At 43.1% G+C, this 24,563-nt stretch overlaps 1 protein-coding gene across 7 annotated transcripts in view; it reads right to left on the bottom strand.

The window, feature by feature from the left end:
* Positions 1-24,563, bottom strand: part of rapgef2b (Rap guanine nucleotide exchange factor 2b) — a 104,481-nt gene that overhangs the window by 55,012 nt on the left and 24,906 nt on the right. For 6 of the 7 annotated variants that reach the window (XM_070961944.1, XM_070961947.1, XM_070961946.1 and 3 more), the window contains exons 2-4: positions 22,062-22,132; positions 19,972-20,028; positions 10,901-10,984 (exon numbers count right to left, since the gene is read on the bottom strand). In XM_070961944.1, the coding sequence (XP_070818045.1) occupies positions 10,901-10,984; positions 19,972-20,028; positions 22,062-22,132 (212 nt within the window). Of the gene's footprint in view, positions 1-4,174; positions 4,451-10,900; positions 10,985-19,971; positions 20,029-22,061; positions 22,133-24,563 lie in introns of those variants that run through there. The other variant, XM_070961950.1, reaches the window with a different exon arrangement.

Raw genomic sequence — 24,563 nt, 5'->3', positions numbered from 1 at the left:
CATCTAATTAACATCAAGTAATTAAGAAAACACTCAAAAGATTGATTAGTAATGACAAATAATTGCTAGTTGAAGACCTAACAATTTATCTGTTCATGTTTTTATATTTGGTTTTAATGAGGTAACTTTATTTCTTTCATACATTTTCTAATTTCATTGTCAATTTTCAGTTTTTTGTTGTTGTTTTTTTGAAGGTGTAACCATCTGTCAATCAATGTCTGCATCTAAACAAAATAATCTGGCAACAATTTGCTGGTTCCTGCTTCTCAAATATGAGGGTTTTGCTGGCGTTTGTCGTATTTTGCCGCTCTTTCACTTCATGAACTGAGCCTGTTGAGGCATTAAATCAATTCTTCTTGAAACCTGACTGTGTGGCTGATGCAAAGTGAGTAACAGCGGGTGCAGAAAGTTGTCCTCAGAGCTCACAGTGAAGTGAGCAGTGAGTAGTGGCTACCTGCACGGAGGCTGTGGAGGTGGCAGCTTTCATCAATCACACTGACAGGTGCAGACCTCAGGCACAGCATGGCCTAAATGCTTCGGAGCCCTGGGCTTGTGGCGACATGTTGTGGGTACAGCTTGGTCAGGCTAGAGAATAAATACCAGCCAGCTGCAGAGAGCTGCTGATACTCTACCGGCCACTTTTGCATGGAGCAAATAATGATTTTTTTGGTGTCTTTTATTGTCTAAAAGTCGATTTAGCTTGCTTTGCTTTTCTCTTTCGGCTGCCTTTCACACACAAGCCTTTGTTGGGTTTTGTGTTTTTTCCTCTTTTGTCAGCCGTTCTGTTGTTTCTCTGCCAGTGCCGCAATTTTACTTGACTAATTTGTCAACTTTCTGATGCCTTTTGAAAATCGGTTTGTCAAATAACTCCAAGTGATGCACAGTAAACTACTGCAGAGGAGCGTAAAGCAGAATCAAAAACAACACTCGGCGACTGGCCGGACCACAGCGAGCGGACTGAATGAAGGCAGTCAGGGGGTTAATGCTGATGGTTGCTGTTTGCTTTGCCTGAGCTTCAGTTTAATGCGTTTTAACTCTGCTCGTATCCCCGACATACACGAGCCTGAATTCCACCACAGGCCCAAACAGAGCTATAGCATGGACAGCTTACTCAGTACTTTCACTCACATTCTCACAAGGAGACAACTGCTGCAATTCTTTTGCAACTTATTTCCAGCAAAGATGATTTGTCAGCTGGGCAGCAGCTTCAGAGAAATGAACGAGCGCTTTTGATCTGGTTTCACAGACATTTGGAGTCAGGACCAGACTCCATATTGAGCCTCCCTTGGCTGGCTCAACCGTAGAAAAGGGAGCAGTGATTCCACCCATTATACATCACAAAACACGCTAGGCCACCAAACACCAAAGTGACATGTTCAATCATGTTCCTCCATTACATTCCTAACATTAGTAATCCAATCCACCATTTTGCAGGAGGCAAATGCCACTGGCAATGTGAGATATTAAAGAAGGGATTATGGAAGTGGAGAGTGAGGGGGTGGGAGGGTTTTTTCTGACAAAAAAGTGTCTTGTTTGGAGATTAAAGCCTCCACTGCTGTGTGACTAGTCCTGAGCAAATAAAAAGTGCAACCTGCCGTGTGGGTGAATGTATATTAGACAACAAATATGTCTAAAAGAAACACTTCGCTGCGTTAGGGGTGTGAGCATCTCTGCAGCAAACAACAACGTCACACTGCAAACTCCGACCCATGCATTTTTTTTTAATGATACTGGAGTATGCGCAAGTATGTGCATCTGTTTGCCAAAAAACTGCACAAGCTGATGTGAGGTTCGTGCTTTCTTTCCTGAGAACGACGTGCATGCTGGCTGACAAACTTACAAAACCAGATAAGAGGATAGAAAAAGATAAGACGTGTGCCAGATGCTTGAGCAGGTATGTAACTCATTTATAACAGAGCTCAGCGCTGAGCAAAGATTATCAGTGTCATACTTTCCACACCAAAACACTGCTGTGTGTGCGCCATTCAAGGGCACAATTTTATACACCAGTGTTGAAAAAAAATCATTATCTTCACTTCACTTCACTTCACTTCACTTCACTTCACTTCACTGTGCCTTCAAAGGGAATTCGCCTTGCAGAAGCCATTAAAAATACAACAGATGACATGCAGTACATAAATACATAAAGATGTAGCATATACAGATACAACACTCATCAAAAACATAAACAAAAAATTTTAAATCAACAACTTAGCCCCTTAAGAAACACCAGCACATGATGTACAAAATCATTTTCTACACCAGCTTCTGACTTGCAAACAGCATTCGAGTCACAACTTTGACTGTGAAGCTTTCTGGAAACTATAACACATACAATATGGAAGTTTTAAAACAAAGATGGACGCCTCATGCCGACCAGTCTGTTGTGCAAGGTAACAGAAGCCACATTCAACGAATGTGGTGTTACGATGTCAATTCACAGCATTTTGTAACCCTGGCAAGGCCAACTGCACTAAGTGATTTGAGCGCTTGCAAGTCAAAAGAAAATCTTTCCCGTCGCTTAACATCCCATAAAACAAAAACATGGTATGAGCCTTCATCTCCAACGTAAATACTGAAACTCTAACCATAATGCACCGGTATACATGTGTAGTACCTGTTGCTTAAAGACAGCATGCAGATGACATTGCGGGGTCATTAACCAACTTGCCTGTTTCATAACGTTCTCCAACTTCTGCCTATTTTACACATACAAACCCCAAAGCAGGAAACAAAAGAGCACAGATTCAGTGGAAGGCTTAGAAAACATGGCCGTAACGTTTCTGCCCGCATTAAAACCATTTTATTTGGCAGGAAAGTGACAGAGCTTGAATCATTTGTGATGCACCTTTCAAACAGGTTATTAAGTGCTTCACATGTAACTGAAAAGTCAGTAACGAGATCAAATGAACATAAACAATAATCAGCTGCAGACACTGAAACGTAAATTCATTTAAAGATCCTTTTAAAAAGTCGTCAGCTTTGCTGCCATTGGACACTTTGGACGAGTTGCTTTCAGACAAGAGGCCGGTATCTCCTTTTCAAGTGAAACCCTGAAGCTCTCTCAGTTGACAGACTGACATCTCTCCTGCCTCAGTGGCCTCGCATCCCCCCCGCCCGCCCCCCACCCCGTTACACAACAAGCCTGGGCGTCTGGAATGTCAGCCCGCATGCATCACCGGCCTTTCACTCGGCAAGCCCGGCAGCCCACCGCCAAAGCCTCAGATCCATTCTGCTGTCTGACTGAACCAGTGCAATCCCTAATCTGCACCCCTGGTCTGAGCTGGAGGAGGAGGGTGGATGGAGGTGGGGGCTCCTCACTCTGTTAAGCCGTTTAACTGAGTAAATGGTGAGAGGGCACACCAGCTTTTTTAACCTGCCGGACCCTTAAGAAGGACAAAGATTAAACTCCCTGGTTATGCAAGACTTTAGACCCAGCACAGAAGGAGGGAAGGGGAGGTCAGAGGAAGGAGAGGACGGGAGTCTCAACAGTGATTGTTAAGTCAACGAAAGCAACATTCAGGCTTGAGGGGTTTACCAACATCCCCTCAGAGCCGCAGCTGACCATCCAACCATCTCTCACCTTGCAAACATAAAAACAATTCCTCAGAATAACAGCGTGGCCACGCCACACACATGCCCGGACCTTTGCCCCACCACTTCTGAAATAGAAGCTGACACTGATGCCAAGAATGTGCGATTGACTCGTGACTTTTCGCTGCCTGAAATAAAACTTCGCCAAGATCGTAACGGCAAAGAGAAAAGGGCACTGAAGTAGAGAGTTTAGAGAGGGAGCGACGAGGCTAGCCGCTCAAAACTTTTCTGAGACATATCAATCAATCACCGCTGCGTCTATCTTCCATTTTTAACGCATTCTCCCCACAGCAGGAGCTCCGGCTTTGTTTTGGTTTCAAAGTTGCCAAAAGTCTTGTCTAACCCCCGAACATGAAGAAGGCACACCCCTTTTACTGGCAGCACACACTGCACACTGACAAATCCAAAATAACATCAAAGTCGTGTTTCACATTCCAGACTTGAAGGTTTTACTGCAACCGGCTCCCGGCTCGGAGACGAGTCAGAATTTTAAATTACAGCCAAAAACACGGGAGTTTCTAGGCAGAGCTTTGGTGAGTCATACACGGGAGTTATGTGCTGCTGTAGTCTGGACACTCACCCCCGACACTCCAAGCTGCTCCCTGAGTGACACCACCACCAGATAAGATAAGAGGATCCCTCCTTCCAAAACGTCGCCCCGCTGTTAGTCCACAGTCAGTCCGACAAGCATGTTCCAAGTGGCGACACTTCGGTGTGACTGCGGCACATCGTCCTGCGCACACACACACACCCCGCTGCTGCCGTCTGGGATCAGTGTGTGAGAACGGGAGTGTGTGGCTCGGAGAGTGTGTGTGTGGGATCAGCCTCTGCCCGGTGGCTCTGCCCCCTTTCTCTCTCGCTCTCTCTGTGCAATGTGGTGCGTTGACTGCAGCCAGCATTCCAGCGTACGACTCACTTCCTGCTACAAGCCAGTGAGAGGGTGGGGTGTGTGTGTGTGTGTGTGTGTGTGTGTGTGTGTGTGTGTGTGTGTGTGTGTGTGTGTCATGGAGGGTGGGTAGGTGTGGACAACTTTGATCCTCCCCTTGTGTTCAAAGTTACTCATGAACTTTCATAATGAATTTAATAAAATCCTAAAATATTTAAGCGTGAATTTTGTAGAATTGCACTGATTTTTGTTGTCGGCTTTGAGTCACATGATTGGAAAATTTGTAGTTATCACATTTAGAGGTTATAATAATGAAATGCTTCTAACTTAAATTCAGGAATAGAGTAAATATCCAGCTGATTGTTCACTAAACTCATTAAATGAATGTTTCTGGAGACACGGTTAGCCTGTAAGCATGCTTCGTGTGAATGTGCTCATTGTGAGTGTGCCAAATGCATGAATGTAATATAATGTAAAAGCATGCATTTTAGCCACTTCCACATACTTCAGCCACACGTGTAAGACTTACGGATCAGCCCTGATCCTTGTTTGAATGTGGACACTAACAGCACAGCTCAGGATGTAATGAGTAGGCAGCATGGCGGATGACGGATTAGACTTAAGACCGCTTTACTGCTGAAAAACAAACATCACTGACAACGAGAAACTCTTGTTAACATTTAACCCCAAATGAAGAGCTGTTGATTGAACTTTCTATAAAAGCTGAGGGACTAGCAGGAAGCAAAAGATTAAACTTCTTTTAAAAATAGGATGGTGAGCAGAGACTGAGATCTCCTGACTTTTACTCTTGAATATGGGTCAAGCTCCAAAAATACTGGATCCTACAATTCCCATAATGAAACTTGGTAGTCTCTTCATTAAAGCCTCCCTGTCAGGTCCTGTAAACACCTACATTTTCAAACTCCATGGCCCCAATTTATATTGCAGGCTTTTTATTAAAATTGAAGGCATCCAAAGCAAAAGTCAAGATAACCCTGACGACTTTATCAAGGTTACTTTCTCCTCAGACGAAACTGCTTCAGCTCTGCAGAAGACCTTACACAACAGAAAGCCCATGTCTTTAGCTCTGCTGGTTTTACGTCAGAGCAGCTCATATTCAGCACTGGTTCAGTTCATTTCCAAATTTCAAGGAGCCGACACACTCGTAATTGTTTGTCTGTCTGTTATAATTCAGGTTTTTTACTGTGAAGCTGGTCCACTGGAGTGCTTCACAGGCAGCCAGTGGTCTGTGGATGGATTTATCACTTTGGTAGCGCTCATGTGAATCGCTGTTGGCGACAATCAGAAAAGTAATTTCTATTATTTTACTGGAAAACAATCCTCATTTCTTTCTAAATCTGTTCTGAGATGATACGTGATTAGAAAACATGTCTAAACACCCTGAGGGTAATGAAACTCATGAGTGACCACATAAACTTGCAATATAAGCAGCTGAAAAAAAAAAAAAAAAATCACCTTTCCAGCTTATTACTGTGTCTGCCTCCACAGAATATACAGCATATGAGCAATACTGAAAAGAGAGGAGTGAGATCTGTATTTGCACAATTAGAGAATAAATTCTCGCTGGATCGTTCGTCATTTACAGTCACAGATGAGTCTGCCCGGGCTGCTGCTGACTGTCAAGAAATGATCTGACCTTTCCTCCAGCAGTCCACACAAGCAGAAACGATGACATCCCTCTGCTAACTTGCTGCTGATACGAGCTGAATGGGTTAAGAGTTGTGGCTTTGGCAAGCTGATGATCAGGAAACTGTTCAGCGAATGACCGGAGGCAAAGTCCTGACAGCAGTCAACTGACAGCCATAATAAACTCGGCAGCAGCACGGAGGAGGGGAAGTAAAACCAGTCTGGGGTTAAAAAAGTGTATCGAATGGTGGAAGTTGAAAGTTCCAAACAGAAGGATATCATTGAGAAACGTTCGTTACATAACACTAGAAAACGAAAATGAAGATCCACTCAGAAATGTTGTTGTTTTGGGAGAAAAGGCAATTAAGACAGCTATTATTTATGTGCTCTGCCAAATTTAAAGTGTTTGGGGATTTTGTGTATCTTCAGTGTTTTGTCCATTGCTTAAAAAGTTGCCGAGTTGCAGAAAACAGAGAGTTGCAGCATCGACACATCTATACATCTATAAATAACGCTACGCTTGGAACATTTCTGATGGGACGTCTGTGTCAAATCACACTTCTTTTACATAAACTTAACAAATGCCAAGATCAGGAAACGCATTAATGTCTTGATGATGGCCCATACATCTTCCAGAGAGACAATATCCTGTGTGGTGTGTTTGAGTGGAGGAAAAACCAACACAACAAACCACAGAAAGACTCACACATTAGATGTGATTGTCTTGACTCACCTAGTTTGAGAACTTCTACAACACGACGTGGACCAATAGGAATACAGCAAGCCCTTTCAACTGTAAACACGGACAAGCAAAGCCACTTGACCTTTACCCTCAAGTCAGGAGCATGTCGAATTAATGCGGCTGTGTTGCCATCCTCTGCACACATATAGATGAAAACCACACACACTCGCCCTGTTTCTGTTGTTTAATAAACAGGGAAGACAAGCTGAGCCTTCCCTCACTGTACATGTGATATGTAATATATGTGGCGATGAATGACTTCATTCATAAAACTGTTGTCAGGTGGAACAAGTCGCTCCCTGCTGCCTTACTGGAGCACAGTATGTTATGAGAGATGGGGCGCTATGATTGGTCCGTGTCTGTCTGTCAAGTTACTGCACAAATCTGCTAAAAAACTAGCCTGGCCTGAGCATAAGAGGGCTGATTTCCTGTAACTGTTTCATACAGCACGTGCTTCTACATGCTTTAAATCTGTGTCACACGTTTATCAAGATTAACTGGGGTTGTATTTGATTTCGCATTGGCCTCTGGGTTAAATACGGCACAGGGCTCCGGCTTATTTCACTTTATGACTGAGTCACTCCTCTTCCCCTGGATCACATCTCACTACAGCAACCAACAAGGGGAGAGGAGCAGAGGGAGAAGCGCTGAGAGAATGATGGAGGCGTATCAGGTTTTCAGCCTTGCTGCCAGTGTAGATATGAGCAGCCATTTCTGGGCAGGGCCTGTCTGAAACCCAATTCCACCACAGCTTTAAAAGCTTCAGGAAGTCCCGCTGGACTCCATTCAGTTCCTCGTGTCACAACCAATTTCCCCTCCAAGCCATTTGGCCCTCATCGTGTCTCTTCTTTTTTTTTTCCCTTTGTCGCTATGGCCATCAAAAGAACTTTAATGACAGAAAAAATAACTTGGAGTGTGAAGAACGAGTGAGCTGCAAGCTAATTTTAACAAAAAATGAGCCATTCAATATCCAAAGTCACGTCTCTAATAAGAGCGCCACACCTGCTGCAGTGTGATGCTTACATACAGCATGACGGCGTCAGACGGCTTCCAGCGAGACGCCATCGTACCTCACTGTTGCAGCTACAGACCAATTTCTCTGGCACTGTTACTTTGAATGCAGTCATACAATGGCTGTCATCAAAAAAACAGTTTATCAATGTTCTTTTCTTCTTGAACTGAAAATGTCACTCAACCGCTGAGTGAGTTTCATGACCCAGAAGTCCTTGAAAACTTGAATCAGAATGAGTCATTTCCAATGTGTCATTTTAAAAAATGTCTTCTCGTCGCTGGGAAATAGGTCTTGCTTCATTTCATCCCCCATCATCAAAAATCTCGATTTTAACACGGCACCCGCGCACAAAAGGCTGTGAAAGGCTCCTATCAGTTTTCAATAAAGAAACTGTCTGAATCTCACACGTTCAAACTTATTGTCTACAACAACCAATAACAACACGGCAGATGCTCGGCCTACCAATCAGTGCACAGTCCATTACGGTATCTTAACCCTGGAAATGTGTTCATTTCATTTTTTTTGTTGTGGACTTCTCATTGAGCCCTATTTTAAGATGTTTTTGTTGATAGTACTCCACAAGACTGCACTTTAACCAGGCTTTATATCTGCAGGATGTGTGTTGTTGACCTCCTCCTCTGTGGTTAGTGTGTAGTTAAGTTTAGGCCACTAAAGCTGCTTGATTTAGGCTATGGACAGATCGCAGTCACGGCTAAAAGAAACCTGCGTTCAATGTTGATAAGATACGGGATGCAAACGTACACCCAACCACCCACCTGACAACATCATGTTACTTCCTGTTTGCTTCTGAAAGAGGACAGCTGATGTTGATGTCCATGCCAGAAAACCGACAGCATCGGTTGTTTGTCGAAATTTCAGCAGTTTCCAAAACTTGTGCGAAAATACAAATGGAGGTTAAATAGACCACTGACTGATTAATGCAGAGGTTCTGTTGTTTCTGCGCCATTAGTGCCCATTTATCGGTTTTGCCATGCTCTTTAAATTACTACAAGACGAATTCTTCTGCTTTGTGTTGCAATTTAAGTGACTTTGCTCGAAAGTGCTCCATTTGCAGTTTGGGCATCACACTTGTGAATGTATAATTCAGAGCAGTTGAAAGAGAGAAGACTTGTGTAATGCAGTTGGCATCACTCTAAACAAAGTGAGCTAACCTCATACAGTCTCATGCAGCAGGGTGGAGTGGACCCCTGCACAGGCCTCCTTGCATATCTGCTTCGTAAACATTTTCAGAGCCCTCTCTTCCCCAGTGACTGCAGCTGGGCATTAACTTCAATCTGCCAATACCTGCAAATCCCCGTCTGGTATCCCATACACACACTTTCACCTTGTCGAAACTCAAAAGGTTATATTTAAGAGGGGAGCCGCTTTGTGGCACATTTCCAATCAAGCCCTCCGTTTTAAATGCCTCCCACGCTCATGCGAATCCGGAGAATGACCGCTGCCGACCCCCACAGTTCTGCTGGGACTGCTCTGTTCCGCGGACTAAAGCGACGCCCGGAGCTCCGAGTGGTCGTAGGTGTGTGTTATGCAAGCCTAATGGATGAAAAGATCATTGTTTTCAAGACGCCCACAGAGATGGTTCATGTAACGGATCCACTTGTGAAATCGCAGCTTTTTAACATTTGGGTCTTGGCTTCAGAGGTGGTGATCACTGCTGTGAGCTGATGGCTGAGAGTCGGAGAGGGGGGCATCGTAGATAATTATTATCCGTCATGGGAGCGGGTTCTGGAGACAAACTCATTCTTTACCCCTCTCCTCTCTTCACGCACTTCAAATATTTGTTTCATGTTGCAACCTTCCTTTTCAGAAAAAGGGGACAGATTCCTAACCACTCAAGAGGGGTGACACCAAAATAAGATTTTATCTTCCCTATCAGTGTTGTTGACACTGCAATCAAAGCCCAAAAGGTTTCTGGGTGGCACGACTTGCTGTATGTTGATGTTTAAATGTTGCGATATGATGTTGAGTTAAATTATAAACAGGACAAATATTCCTGCTAACACTTAAGTTCAAGTATCACTATTTAGTATGCATAAGCATAAACGCTTAATAAATGTTTTATAACAAGCTATAATGTGACTGAATGCAGCTAAAAGGACGTTTTCCATGTTCACTCAACTTCACTATATTGTCATTAATCATCTATTTGTGTTGCCAGTTCCGGTAAAACCATACCTGGTTTTTAGGGATGCTTTTATTTTGAAGGATTAGCATTTTGTGAACGTTAATGGTGGTGCACATTCACAGAGAGTATTTACGCAAAAAAATGCTGTATTTATTTTTTTCATTTCATTTTAGTGTGCATGCTGTCTTCCTCTATCTCTTTCCATTCAGAACTTTTCGTTGGGAAGGCAGAGAGAGGATTTATTCAAGACAGACGCTGTGATTTCTTTGTCTCTCTAGAATTGCAGCAAAGTTGTGCTGATGCCATCTTTTGGATTTCATTGCAAGGCACCAGTTCAGCATCCTTCTTTTCACTGAGAGAAGCAACTACACTGTGCATGGGAAGCACTGGAATATCAGGTTTGTTTGGATTACACCAGCAATTAGCACATATGTAAATCATGTGTACCAATTTCCTGTCAAATACTTTACATGTCAACATATTCACAGTTCAGTGGTTGGAACAAAATGATAAATTTGGTACTTTCTGGAAAGAAAAGCTGCAAAATCCCTGAGTTTGCAGCAGTGGTCACTTTCTCCTGAGTGATTTTATATCACTACTACTCCGAATAAACAGGCACTGTTAAACAATGCTTAAAAAGTGCATTTCCTGTTTACTCCTCTGGATAAGAGCAAGTTGATGAGAGGAGGAATAAACTTTTTTTTTGAGATTGCATAAATGAAAATTGTCTCTCTCTTGCCATTCCAGGATTAGCTTTTCATCTCCCTTTGTGACTGTTCTACACAGCGTTTGAAGGGAGGAAGGTGGTCGCGCGTTAAAGCCAAGATCAAGCCTTCAAAAGGCAGCCTGATCCAAAATGGCCAATGAGCCTACCTGCTTCTGGGCAGGAACATGGACTCCTTGATGAAGACCGAGCCGGACAGCAGGATGTACCAGCAGCTTCCAATGTCATCAGGACTGAAAGACAGATAGAGAGAGGCAGTTAGCACAAAGTACCACAGAATGCAAAGAACATAATGACTCTGAATGGTAAACATTTTCAAGATACAGGCTAATATGAGATGTTAAACCATACTTGGATTATTTGGATTATCATTTATTAAATTATGCTAAAAAGACATAGGTTAAAGCTTCTCAAATGTGGATATCTGCTGGCATTCCTGGTCATCTGTGATTGAATATCTGAATATCTTAAGGTTTTGGCATGTTGGTCAGACAGAATAAGAAATAAGAATGGCATCAACTTAGGCTTTAATAAAATTGTGATGAACACTTTTTTGGACCAAACACTTAATCTACTAAAGCAATAATGAAAAAAAAAAACAAAAACGTTTGTTGGCGCCTACTCTCTTCACTGCTGATAATGTTTCTTTGTCATTCGCCTGATCTGCATGGTGCTGTGATCTAAAGCATCAGCAATGAAAGAGCGCTCACTGTGTCAAAAACAGATCATCGCTTTCGAAAAAAGAAAACACGAAAAAGAGAGAGCGGAGAGCGTCAGAGAGAGAGAGAGAACTATGAATGAACCGAGGAATCATGTCTCATCCACCCACACCCGTGGCCCTGCTGAAACACACAGACGAGGAAATTGGGCATTGCAGACGAAGTAAACTCAGCCTGACCCCTGGATGATGCGGCTGGCTGTCAAGTTCTTATAACAGCTGGTACGCGAACACACAGAAACACGCTTCCACCACACTTACACAGCACTTTCAGCCATTTCATTTAAACTACAGACGCTTTTTCGGGTTTTACCTTTAATGTGGCATTACTAGTGAACTGGAGGCCTTATTAAGGAACATCAAAGGGTCTACTGAGGAGAGTTTGCTCTCAGATAAACAGCACATTAACATGAATTTAAGGCGAGGTGTCGTGTCAGGAAAGGCATGCTGGCTATTTTTAAGGGATAACAGTTTTTGTTAAATTCATCAGATTTCGAGACATCGAAATCAGACATCGAGACTTGCAAGGCTACCAGAGGGATTGCAAAGACATAATCTCACAAGGCAGAGATGCACTATATCTTCTGCGCTCAGTGCATGCGGGATTATCAAAGCGGCCGTGTGTGCTGACTGACTGAGAATGCAAACAAATGCTATGAAGACGGATAAGACAGTTAACGCGTGTCTTCATTCATATGCAACCGGCCAGAGGACTCGAAGGACAATCGCCATATATAATCTTTCTGCAGGTCAGTTGAAGAAACTATACCGTTCAGTCTCATTTTTACCTGGATTCTGTTGAATCTAGAATTCCTTGTGATTATAAATTCATTTCACCTGAGCTGAACAAAGCAGTCGTGTCTGCTTTTACTTTAAAATGAGATGAATTGTGTTTTTTAAAACGCCCTGCTTGACAGTCCGACATCAAACAGTTCACCTTCCAGCCCCCTGACAGCAAAGAGGAAGTAGAAATCCACAGTAGGAAGTATTCTCATGACACCGATACCATCGTTCTCCGGTGCTGGGAATTTGACATGAGCGCTGAAGTTTCGGCAGAGGTGGACAAAAATAGGCATGTCAGTGAACAAAGACCGCTTTCCTTTGCTCTGATGATTCTCAACAACTGAAGCTGCATAACGACTGCAAAAATGAGGATTATTTTACTGGATTTCATGATTTACTGTCTCGGTGTGGTGCCTTACTTCAGCATCCTGATTATTTCCAAACACAGCAGATATCTTCAGCGTTTAACGGTTTGACTTATTTTTAACACTTGTTTTGTCCTTTTAACTACATTTGTGAAACAGAGCTATGGGTGACTAATCGAGGAAGTTGTATTTATTACATGTCTGGTGCTATCTTTTAAAGCACACATAATACTCACAATTATTCTCATTAGTTCAACACTTCGGGAAATATTGCTTAGCTACTGAGACTTAGAACAGAGAATTCATACTATTAGCATGTCTGTAGAGGGAATATAAAACTAAAGGGTGCAGCATGTTAGCTTAGCTTGGTGCAAAGACTGTAAAACAATTCACCTTCCAGCACCTCTAAAACTCACTAACTAACACGCAATATTGTATCATGTTTGCTTCATTTGCATAAAAACCAAAGGTGGCATTTTTACACCTGTGTTTTTGTATGGATCAAACGAAAAACAAGCTAAGCTAAGCTAACTGGCTGCTGGCTGTAGCTTCATATTTACCATAAAGAAATGAGTGCTAGGAACAGTTATAACACTATTTTGAAGAAATAAGCATTTGCTGCCTCATTGTCAGTCTGCATCAGTTCAGGTGTTACTGATAAGCTCCACCTGAGGGTGTGAAAACCTGTAATTATCCTTGCTATGGATGCAGTGCCTCAGCCTAACTGGACATTCAGATGGATGTTTCTCTGTGTGAAGCCTCCATCTGTCTGTTTACCAGCCGTCGCTGTCAAACGCCACCTCATGACAGGAAAAGAACGTCTGCTCATCAAGCTGAAATCAAACCTCGCTCCTGATGAGGCAGCTTGTGTGATTATCGCTGAACATTTTCGCCTGGTCTTAGTGAGACTTTTGAACTCAAACCGGGGGGGAGAAAAAGAAAATCAATGACCAGTCACACATCAGCATGGTGGGACTGGTTTTTGCTTACAGAAAGGTAAAGGATGGGTGCTCTTATCACACACCCACCCCCGTTCAGACACCTACATTCACACCTGGCATCACTGTGCTGACCGAGTTTTTTTTTCTAATCACCGAGAACAAAGTCTCACCCCTCCTCCCTCCTCCTCCTCCTCCTCCTCTACACACTTTCCTTGCAGAAACTACTGAGGCTGCAGACAGCACACCCTACTGACACAGTGAAAAATCTCCCTCGCGTCCTCCAGCAGCATCCATTCTCCTTTTCCTTCTCCCCCTGATCTCCACCCGCCTCCCTTCAGGCTCGTTCCATCCCTTTTATGGTTCTTCCTCACATTCAGATGATACGGATGAAGCCCTCAATTATTAATTGCTGGCACGCAGATGCACCGAACGAGGGGAGAACCTCACATAGCTTCGAAAGAGGAGCAGGAGGAGGAGGAAGAGAAGATACAGCACCAAAAAAGTAGGAGGTAGGAGACTCTTATGCACCGCGACAGCTTGACTGAACTGGGTCACGCGCACTGGAAGCGATCGTCAAACGATAAACATCATCCACTAAAACCCCCCGGGAAGCCCTGAACAGTGGGGAATCGAGTTATAGTGTGTGAGTGCCATGGCGGAGCAGGAAGGGGGTAAAATGATTCGGTTTTCAATTGAAACACGTTGCTGCATCAAATTCAGAATAAGCAGATATTTACAAAATCAATGAAGCTGATGAGGTCAAACATTAAATATATTGTCTTTGTGCTGTTTTCAGTTGAGTTCAATTCAAAAAGGATTAGCTATTTATCCCATTCGGTTTTATTCATGCTTAACATAGCGTCCAACTGTTTCAGAATCAGGGTTGTACTTCCTACTTTTATACTAAGACTCAGGTGTACCGTGTAATGAAAAGCCTCTCTGCTGCAGCACAACACAGTACAGACAAAATATACAATAGTGCAACACAACAGAGCAGGACAACAGTAAACAGCAAACAAAGATTCAATCATTTGCTGCAGGGTTTGGACACAGTTTGGACTGAAAGGACGGTTGAGTAACAGGAGTTTCAACACAAAAGAGGTGTGTCTGACAGGCACATTCAACGGCCCCATACAAACAAGCAACTAAAAATATGACCATGTCAAGTTGTTATGGTTGTTGTGTTTTCACCATGAAACTCTCAAGAGACTCTCAAGGCCACAATGGTGCGGTGACATTATGAAACAAAGCATTCACACCACTTTTGTAATCCTCCAATTGTCCAAAAAAGCAAAGCTGCTTTTGTCAAAAATCTCAGGCTAAAAAAAGCTGAAGCGAGGGGGTGGGAGAGGACTGAGGTTTACTGTTCAGGGTTTGCACAGTTTAAATACAATGAAAGGTGCTGACCTGCACATTTTACACAGCGCTGACATATTGTGCTCTGAGTCTTAAACTTCCTTCCTCTTCAAAGCTTTCTGTCCAAATATATGAACATCTAACGCTTTTGCAAATCACAACTTCTATTTTTTAAATTTCGTTGAGCTCCTCCACAAACTTTCAACGCCCTGGCGGCTGCACAAGCCCCACCTGGAGTGCACATATCCCCGGTTGGGCATCACTGCTTTAACAGACAGGCTGCGCAGTGACAATGTCTGGAGTTCACAGTTTGTTAGTTAGCTCTCTGCTTTCCGCTGCACCTTATTAAAAAGCTCCAAATTTGGCTGTGTGCTTCAAACCACATCACTCCAGATACAGCATATTACATTTTGCCATTTTTTTAAACCAAATTTAATATGCTGCCATTCCAGATACTTGTCAAATGCCTGCTGCCTCCATACCAGAACTGTCCATACTGCACATACTGGAACGTATAATTACACAAACCGTCTGGTCATTGGGACGTGATTAGTTTTTCAGTTCCTTCTTCCAGTGAGTATCCTCATCTACCCCGCGCGTTGTTCCTGAAGGACAGCAGCTTCACAGGGTCACATGGAACAGGGGCCACATGAGGGGACAACTTTCCGACAGCTGCACGGGAGTGTCGCTCGCTCTGAACCTCAGCCAGAAGGTTAAAATATCACAGCACTGTTCTTCTTCAGCATTGTCATGATACGTTACCACCAATGCCATTTTTTACATACATAGAAAATAAAATGGCACAGCAGGAATTACCACCAAGTCAAAGAACAACTGGTTTATTGAAAGTGTTGCAGTGGCGTTAATTAAAGTGTTACAGTGATGTTTTAGGATAAGTGTTTATGTTTTTCTCTCGTGGCAACAGTTTGGTTGACCAGTTTTGGCAAACTGAGCCTCACTGTTGACACCGTTGCCATGCAGTCAGCTGTTTGACGTGGACTGATGCAGTCCAGTGACAAAGACAGATTCTTCCTCTTTTTATGATTTCAATCAAAACACATCGCTCTCTGACTGTGAGAGTAAAATGGGATTTCAGCATGATGGTCACACGGGGTGGGATAACCAGACGTGTGTGGACGGTAAATTTAGGTTTTCAACGCTGCAACCGGCAGACAAAGAAAGAATTAACCTTCAGATGTTGTTTGTAGGACAGCAGTGGACATTCTGCAGTGGCTTCATCAAGCTGCTTACTTTAACACCCACGGCAGGTAGTTTTCACAGCACCTCCACATCCGCTGACACGGCTCTCATTAAGAAATTAATCCAAAAAATACACTAATAATTACAATGTACAGCTGCAACTAACAATTGTTTTCAATACTAATAACCCTGCCGATTATTTTCTCAATTAATTGATTGGTCAATAAAGGTAAAATAATTGCGAAAAAGACCAAGGCAATGTCGTCAAAGGTCGATTTTTGTCCTGCTACCATAGAAGAAAAAAATATATATATTACATAAATATATATATCATCAACTAATCGATGAATTTTGAATACTTACGCTGTTGACTCTGATGGCGTAAGTTCAAAGTCCACAAAGGAATACAACTCAGAACAAGCTAATTGTGCTCCTCAGCAACGAAACAGCAAAACGCCATTGCAATGCAAAATTATAAGCATTGAGTTTTCAGTTAGACCACGCTGACCAGTGAGGGTTAAAGGTCAAGATTTGAAAGAGCTGACACAGAAGAGGTTAAAGACCAAGCAGGAGCTTCTGCTCCTCTTCACCATGCAGCCGGTGTAAAAAGTGCCAGGTCAGCCTCCATCTCAGGAGGGCTTTAGCACTATAATCTCTGGATGGTAAATCCTGAGAGGTTCAGGCTCTCACAGTATGGGATGTTTTCATGAGTTATTGAGTGTGACTGCGTGCGCGCATGTGTGTCTGTGTGTGTGTGTGTGTGTGTGTGTGTGTGTGTGTGTGTGTGTGTGTGTGTGTGTGTGTGTGTGTGTGTGTGTGCACATGCATGTGGTGTTAGCACTCAAGCAATCTCGAGCCCCAGGCAGGAAAAATGAGTACTTTTCTAACTATTACCCTGATCCTCCTGTCATTACTCCAGGACTGCCAACTGTTAGGGCTAGTCAGACTGAGATTGTGAGTGTTCGGGTCATTAACTGCGTCATTTGTGTGACTCTGAGTGGTTTTATCCAACATTAAGGGTGTTTGCAGGACAAGGAAAAAACAGAAATATACAGCCAGGATTTAGTTTTACATAAAATGTTCTTCTGAATGTTGAGCAGTAACATGTACCTCTCCTGTCTTTTCCCACATCTTAAAGAGTGCGTTACAGTTGAGAGATGAGCACAAGCATGAATGTGTAGGACAATTAAGGGTGTCCAGTTTGCCACCCTAACCTAGTGGGGCCCTGCCATTAGTTTGTCATATACTGATAATGAGGTATTTGTTTTAAGATATCATAGTTTGAGTTCTTCAGTGACACCAAGTGTTATCTTATTCTATTAGCAATCAAAGGCTTCTCAGCTGAATTATTGTGCACCCATGGTCATATCCTCCCTCACTCCTTTGGCTTTCCTCCCCTCACTTCCCAGATTAAGTGCATCCCACAATTCACTGCAGTGCATGGGTCAGACACTATAGCTCTGCTGTGATCAGGAATACTCCCTTCAAATGCAAGTGTAGTTTAAATGCTAAGATATAGTTTGTGAATGGTCTCCGTCCCTTTGTCACTTATGATTACTCAAACTAAAACCTGGCATTTATCATAAATTCCCTCAAACAAAAGTATCTGTAGTTAAGCCAAAAGCATCTTTCATTTGAAGGTGTTTTTCCCCTTTACAGCCATCTGAGATATGTTTCAATACACAGACCATACAAATTTACAACTTAATAGAGACAGTATCACATTTAAATTCCCCCACTGACTTTTAGAGCCCTTGTTCCCCACCATATTATTGCCGTTGTTATAAACAGACCAGGAAATGAAGACAGGCTGTTAAAAGCTTGTATTTTCACAGGGTTGATTAAGATGTTGCAGAGGAGGAAAGTCAATCTAATCTGCTGCTGTTTAACACCCAGCTCTTATCAGGGAGAGCCTGGCAGACTTTTATAGGTTCACACATGCGTGCACGCATGAAGAGAAAAGCATGCAATCAAACAGTCGTACAAAGACAACTGGAAGCTTTGACACTTGCAAATTAAATGAACCAAAAAGACAATAACCAGCTGGGTTTTGATGCTTCAGCCTGGAGGTAAATTCAGCAAAGCACACACAGTTTTACTCTCCTCTACTCTTATTCTCCTTTTACATGGGAGGCACATACATGATGCACACATACTGAGCATATGCTCAGTTTGCACTGGAGTCATCCATGAGAGAGAGCTGTCAGGTTGATCTGTGGCTGTCACTGTTAGCAGAGACTCCAGTCTGCAGTGCAGATCAATACGCCTCACTGCTAAACTAAAGAATAAAAATAAAAATAAAATCACACCACATCATTACCAATCGCCAAACGGCTTTAATGTGTTAGTTTCACTTATCGCCTTCTGTTTGTGCACACAGCCTCTCTGCAATTTGCATGCTTTCTATCCCTCTCTCACTTTGGGAAGGAGGTTAAATTATGTTTATATGTCAATATCATTAAATTAAGTTCAAGCACAATCTGGTTTCTCTGTGGCAGTCCATGTTGAGGAGCACGTTCATGCCAGAGTCCACCAGCGTCTGTCCATGTGCGTCCATTGTAGTGCTTTCGTTTTCTTCATTTTTGTGTAAATCTCCAGCCACACTGACAAAAATAAACATAACTGCAGCTTAATGACAACACCATTGTTTGGTCTGCTTGAGATTAGAAATGAGTGATTACAGAGCGTGTTAGAGGCGACAGAGGGTTGGTTTTTCAACTCCACGAACACCCGAGAATGCTCTTTATGAACAAAGCTGCTAAAAATGCAAAATTAGATTCTCAGCTATATGCTCAGCTGTGTGTGTGTGTGTGTGTGTGTGTGTGTGTGTGTGTGTGTGTGCGTGCGTGCGTGCATGTGTGTGGGGGACCTGAGGGAATCTTGCTGAAACTGAAGTCTATTATGCGACTGCCGCTTAATCTGCATTCCTATTGTTTGATCAGCTCCCACACCGCCGAGTGGGCTTCTAATGAGGTGTTGACTCTTCCCCATCATCCCCCAACACACACATACACCCACGCGCACACACTCACAAAGACCCACCGTCCACACACACACACACACACACACACAAACCTACACAGGGGATCATGAGGCTGAGAAGGGACAATGTGTCCCCTCCAGTCCCTCAAGAGGCTGATAGAGTTAATTAACTGTCTTAATTCTCGCCATGGGTGCTCGGAAGACGTCCACATGTGACAGCAGTCAAACACTGTGTGTGCTCTCTGCTTACTTCAGTTGTGGCAGCCTTTCAGAACGGGTCCAAACACTCAGAAGCTGTCAGGAAGCTGTCAATACAGCAATACAATCATATTAACCCTCCACGGCACTCAGCTGAAAGGAGGAAGTATATAACCATTAGCAGCAGCGACTAGCTAGCCTTCACCGCATTGAAGGAAATGCTTTTAGGAGCTATTATAGCTACAGGTTTTTTTTGTCGATTCAGTGCACACTGGCTTATTATCGTATCAAGCTGAATTTAGACTGGAGATCCCTTCTAGGCTCTTTGTATTGAGTGGTGCTGTGCAGTGATTTTGTGTGACACTAAAAAACGGACACCTTCATAAAGGAACCGTCTCGCTGCTCCTGTGCTTTCTGGACATTTGTTTTCATTTAAGTCACCCCGGCCGCTCGCTGCGTGGACTCTGCACGCTTCAGCTCATCAATAACTCTGAGTAACGGCCCAGGTCAGTGTGTGCTTTGATCACACAGACTGAAGTATCGTTACATTGGCTGCGCCTGTTGCTTTTCATGTATTCATACGCTGGTGGTGATGTATGTATTTTACCAAATATCATCAATAACCATCCACACACAGGAGTCCACCCCCATGTAGTTCCAGGCATTGTTGTACTTACTAGTATAGCACTTCATTGGCCTCATGTCTCTCATAACGCACCGTCTCGCACATTATCCTGCAGGGACAGAAGAGAGGGAGGGGAGAGCGGCAGTCAGAAAACAATAGGAGGAAATATCCACTTTGGTTGGTTAGCGATGTTATAAACAGGGGAATTTTAAATCAGAAATGTAAGACCTATCTTCTTAATCTGTCTTCTCATCTCAGGACTTTCTTTTGTCAGCATGTATCATTTTTACTATTAGTTTTATTGTGTTTGCTTGATGTTTTATGGCAGTGTCGCCAAACATTTTCTTGACATTTAGCTTCTAATCAATGTGACTTTCACTGTTTGCTGTTTGCTGTTGTTGACAGTATATGACAGGATGGGAGACAGTTACTCACTGCGCCATGAGAGATTTTTAAAGTTCAGTTTGGGATTTGAACAATTAACCTGATTGTCACGAGACAGTTTCCGCCTCTGCTCATACAACAAGTGTCATTTATCCAGGTCAGAGGCGTCTTTACAGAGCGAGGGTTTAGACAGTTGATTGAGCTTATGGCGCTGCAGTCGTTTCTCTTCCTAAATTAGGCACAGACTCACTTTGCGCTCCCACTGCTCCCATCACTGAAATGTTCTGTTTTCCTTCCCACACCAACTTCTTTGGTAAGAGTAAATAATGGGTCACATTTTTCAAATCACAGATCTCTGATTTGGGAAACAAACCTTTATCTTCCATGAACATTAAGTGTGAAAAAGTCATCCACATCAGACTTTCCCCAAGACACCTCCAGAGAAGACAAGTGCGCGTCAACATTACAGGCAGGCAGCTATAGTAAACAGTAGCTGATCAAAACACAAAAGGCTTCAAAAATAGCTGGGGGCGGCCGTTGTGTTGCAGCCCCCATTGCACAACGACCGAAAACACAATCCCGGCTCTAAAAAACAAGTCTGTGAAAAAGAGCTAGAGAGGAAAAACAACACATTCCTCTGAGATGAAATGAAAAGAACTATAACATAATCCCATAGTTAGTGGGATGTCTGGATGGCTGGGAGATTTTTTTTTCAGGTTAGGAAAACCAAAGTTGGCAGGACTGGTGGTTTGGTCTGTGGGACCACGGGGACATTCCTCAGGATCCAAACAGGGAGGGGGGAGAGGGGTTACTGCAGGGTGGGAGGCCTCCGAGGGGTCACACAGTGGAATGTTCCAGCTCACGGGTCATGTACTGCTACATTGTTCCGTCGCCAGTATAATCCACATGTATGCACACAAGGCATGCTGGGAACAGCCTCCTGACATGCAGGGTTTGGAAAGTCTACGCCTGACAGAGAAGACTGGTGCCTATATTACCCACAATGCAACTGCTGACACTTTGGTCAGAGTTTCAGGTGTACTGTGCTAGTATCGGCTAATTTAGCCTCGAGCTAAGTGACGTCACATGAGGCAGTTCATCAGATTTCATGCAGCTCTGGAGCCACTGAAAACTTTCCAGAACTGCAGTCGCACTGCCCAACACCTGCAAACAAGACTTTGATGTGTAAAATCGCAGGAGATCCCCTTTAACAGCACTTGGTCTGAGGGCACGTGTCAATTTCTTCACATGTCAAGTTCCCTGATATAACAATAGAGCCCTTTGAAAAAATCCTGATGAAATTAAAACCTCTGTGTTAGTGCCAATCCACAAATTAGAAAAGAAAGTGTGAACAATGTGAGCTTACTGCTGTCAGATTTTGTAGTCAGATATTGTTAAATACTTATTGTTTTACTTTAAACCAGACTTGCAGGTTGTGTGAATGTGCACATGCTTAACAAAAAAGCTGACTATGACATTAATCATGCTTAAAATACTTTTTATAAGGCAGATTTCTTTTATAAAGAGTAAAATAAAGAGTGGCTGCAGGGCAGAGGGGCTGCTGTATTCGAAAACCAGACCAATTTCGCCAGCATTTGGCTGGCTTGGTGTTAATTTTCCACCCCTCACTACAACCATTGTGGAGCAGACACTGAGGAGTTGTCGCTGTGTTTTAATTAGCATTTGAAATTCATGTGATTAGAATATCAAGCTTGAAGTTATGGTAATTAAGTACCAGGAATGTGTGCAAACACTGACCTCAGCTGGTGCTCTCGCAGGTTGGACAAGGCCTCCATGCCGTGGAGATAAGAGTAGACAATCTCCAGGTCCTGAGGAAGAGAGGAAAGAGTTGTTAGGAACAGCAGCTTAGAGTTTGAGCTTTAAAGATGCAGCAATCAATGTTTTTAGATGAACAAATGTATGAAATGACCATGCGTAATGTAACACAGAATTACCACCAAGTTTCCCTCAATGTTACGCAGCATTGCTGCAACTTTCAGGCTGTTTTATCTTTACAGTCCACAACTGTGACTGTAACTGTTTTAATTCACTCTGACCACTTTCATCAAGCTCTTTCCTGCTGCAGCAGGCAGCTGTTTGCAGCGAACAACCTCCGCTAAATCCACCATGCACTACCTGCTCAGCCCCAAGTGGCACAAAGCTGTGAACATAATGGAGCATTTAGCAGTTAAAGAGATGTGTAAAAAGCAAATGCTTGCCAACGAGTTCACCACATTAAACTTTTCAGGTGATTATATGTCATATGTTTACATTTTGCTGCATTTCCACCAGGTGGCCAAAAAATGAATGTATGTCTAATGTAACATCAAAGCAAAATGTTTTAGTTTTAATGTAACGGCACATGACCATCAATAATCTGTGACAGATTCAGACACTTTAAACACACCTGCTCAATCCCAATGAGCACAAAGTGTCAACAAAAACACACTCAGACATAGTCGAGTAATGATAATGCAGTCGCACTGACGCCTAAAATACTGATCGTTCATTTCGCAGTAGACAAACTGGCTACTCATACAACAGAAAACCTTTTACAAGGACGGTGACGTTGATTTGTGTGACTGAGCGCTGGAATAGAAAGCAATAAAGCACCTCGCAGAGAAAAAATAAAGGATGTACACTGCACAACTATAAACTCCCCATTCAATTACTTCATCAAGTGACCCAGTGAGCCACTCTCAGATTGTTTGGCGTGAATCCAGCCAGAGGTGAAACAAAGTGGCCGTCTCTGAGAGCTGGCAACCGGCACAGCTACTCCACTGTCTGTTGGTACACACTGGGGCTCTGACGCTGTGTGTGTGTGTGTGTGTGTGTGTGTGTGTGTGTGTGTGTGTGTGTGTGTGTGTGTGTGTGTGTGTGTTGCAGTGCTGGTTGCAGCTACTGGGATGCCTTTGTCGACGGCAACTGGAGGTAGATGTGGCGACAGCAGAGCGGAGGGACAACAGAGACCCTGTGTTAGGACACCGCCAGACACACACAGCAACACACACACACACACACACATGAAACCACACACAATGGCCACCCTGTCTCTAAGCTATGAAGCAGCAATCATAAGCTTATTGAAAATTTTATGAAATGTTGACCACAAAAGCTAAATAACGGCATGTTTGTGCTGGTTTGGTGTCCCAATGTCAGGAGTGGAGAGAGTGCCAGAATCACCCCAGTGTGAGAAGCTTTTCTACGGTCCATTTAAGCTGATTTCAGAAGAACAAAATAATGGCTGAAAACAATGAAAGTCTGAAGCACAACAAAATCTCTCATTCAGTCCAACAACTGCCAAAAAACCCCCAAAACAATCAAACACGTGTTTCTGATGCAGTAGTCAACGTTCAATTAGTACAGTTTTTTGAAACCCTTAAAAATGACGCGTGAAACTCAGGTCACATGACCTCGGATTAACAAAATACACATTCTAACAACCAGGTGACAAATAAGCAGCACACAGAGAAAACACGTCCAAAATGCTCTGCCTGTTTGATCAGTGCTGAAGCTGAATTTAAAACAGTAAATTCAGAGGCGACAAACATCAAGGTGAGAGAACAACACACTGAGTCGTTAGAAAAAGTGTAGTAAAATCTGTTCTCGCCACCTGCTAGCAAGCACCGTCAACAAATATGTGACACATGACTGCAGACTATGAATTCATATGCAAACTGTTGTGAAACTACGTACTGGGTGTTGGTCCCTTGAAGTCTTTTTTTTTTTTTTTTTAATTTGGGTTAGGCCTTCATGAAGCGGACGCAGAAAGAAACTCGTATTGTCCTCAGGGCTGCCTGGCCCTGTTACATCACACACACTGATATCCCCACTAACCAGATCCTTATGTTCAAAGTGTCTGTGGTCAGTACAACAGCATGCACGGGAGCTCAGGCACATACTGCCACCTACTGGGTGACTGAGGAACTACAGGCCCAATTAAGAGTACAGTTTGGATATTGAGCTACAGCAAATGCCATGGCACAACTAATGAGACACACTTCTATTAAACTGCAAATGCAATGAATTTATAGAAGAGTAAGAAATGGATGCCAACTGTAAGACAGCAAGTAATCACCTGAACATGAAGGTGACCACTCAGGTTTCTAGTACATGAATGTGTAGTATGCAGTATATTTAACTTTGTGCAGGGGTAGAGGTGAAGTGATTCATCTGTTAATCAATTACTTCATTAGGTGGCGACTATTTTCATTTTTAAATAAGTGCCAAAAGATTCACTGATTCTGACTTCTCAAGTGT

This window comes from Chaetodon trifascialis, chromosome 5 (assembly GCF_039877785.1).
Source record: "Chaetodon trifascialis isolate fChaTrf1 chromosome 5, fChaTrf1.hap1, whole genome shotgun sequence".
Lineage (NCBI taxonomy): Eukaryota > Metazoa > Chordata > Actinopteri > Chaetodontiformes > Chaetodontidae > Chaetodon > Chaetodon trifascialis.
This window is presented reverse-complemented; position numbering and strand designations above follow the sequence as displayed.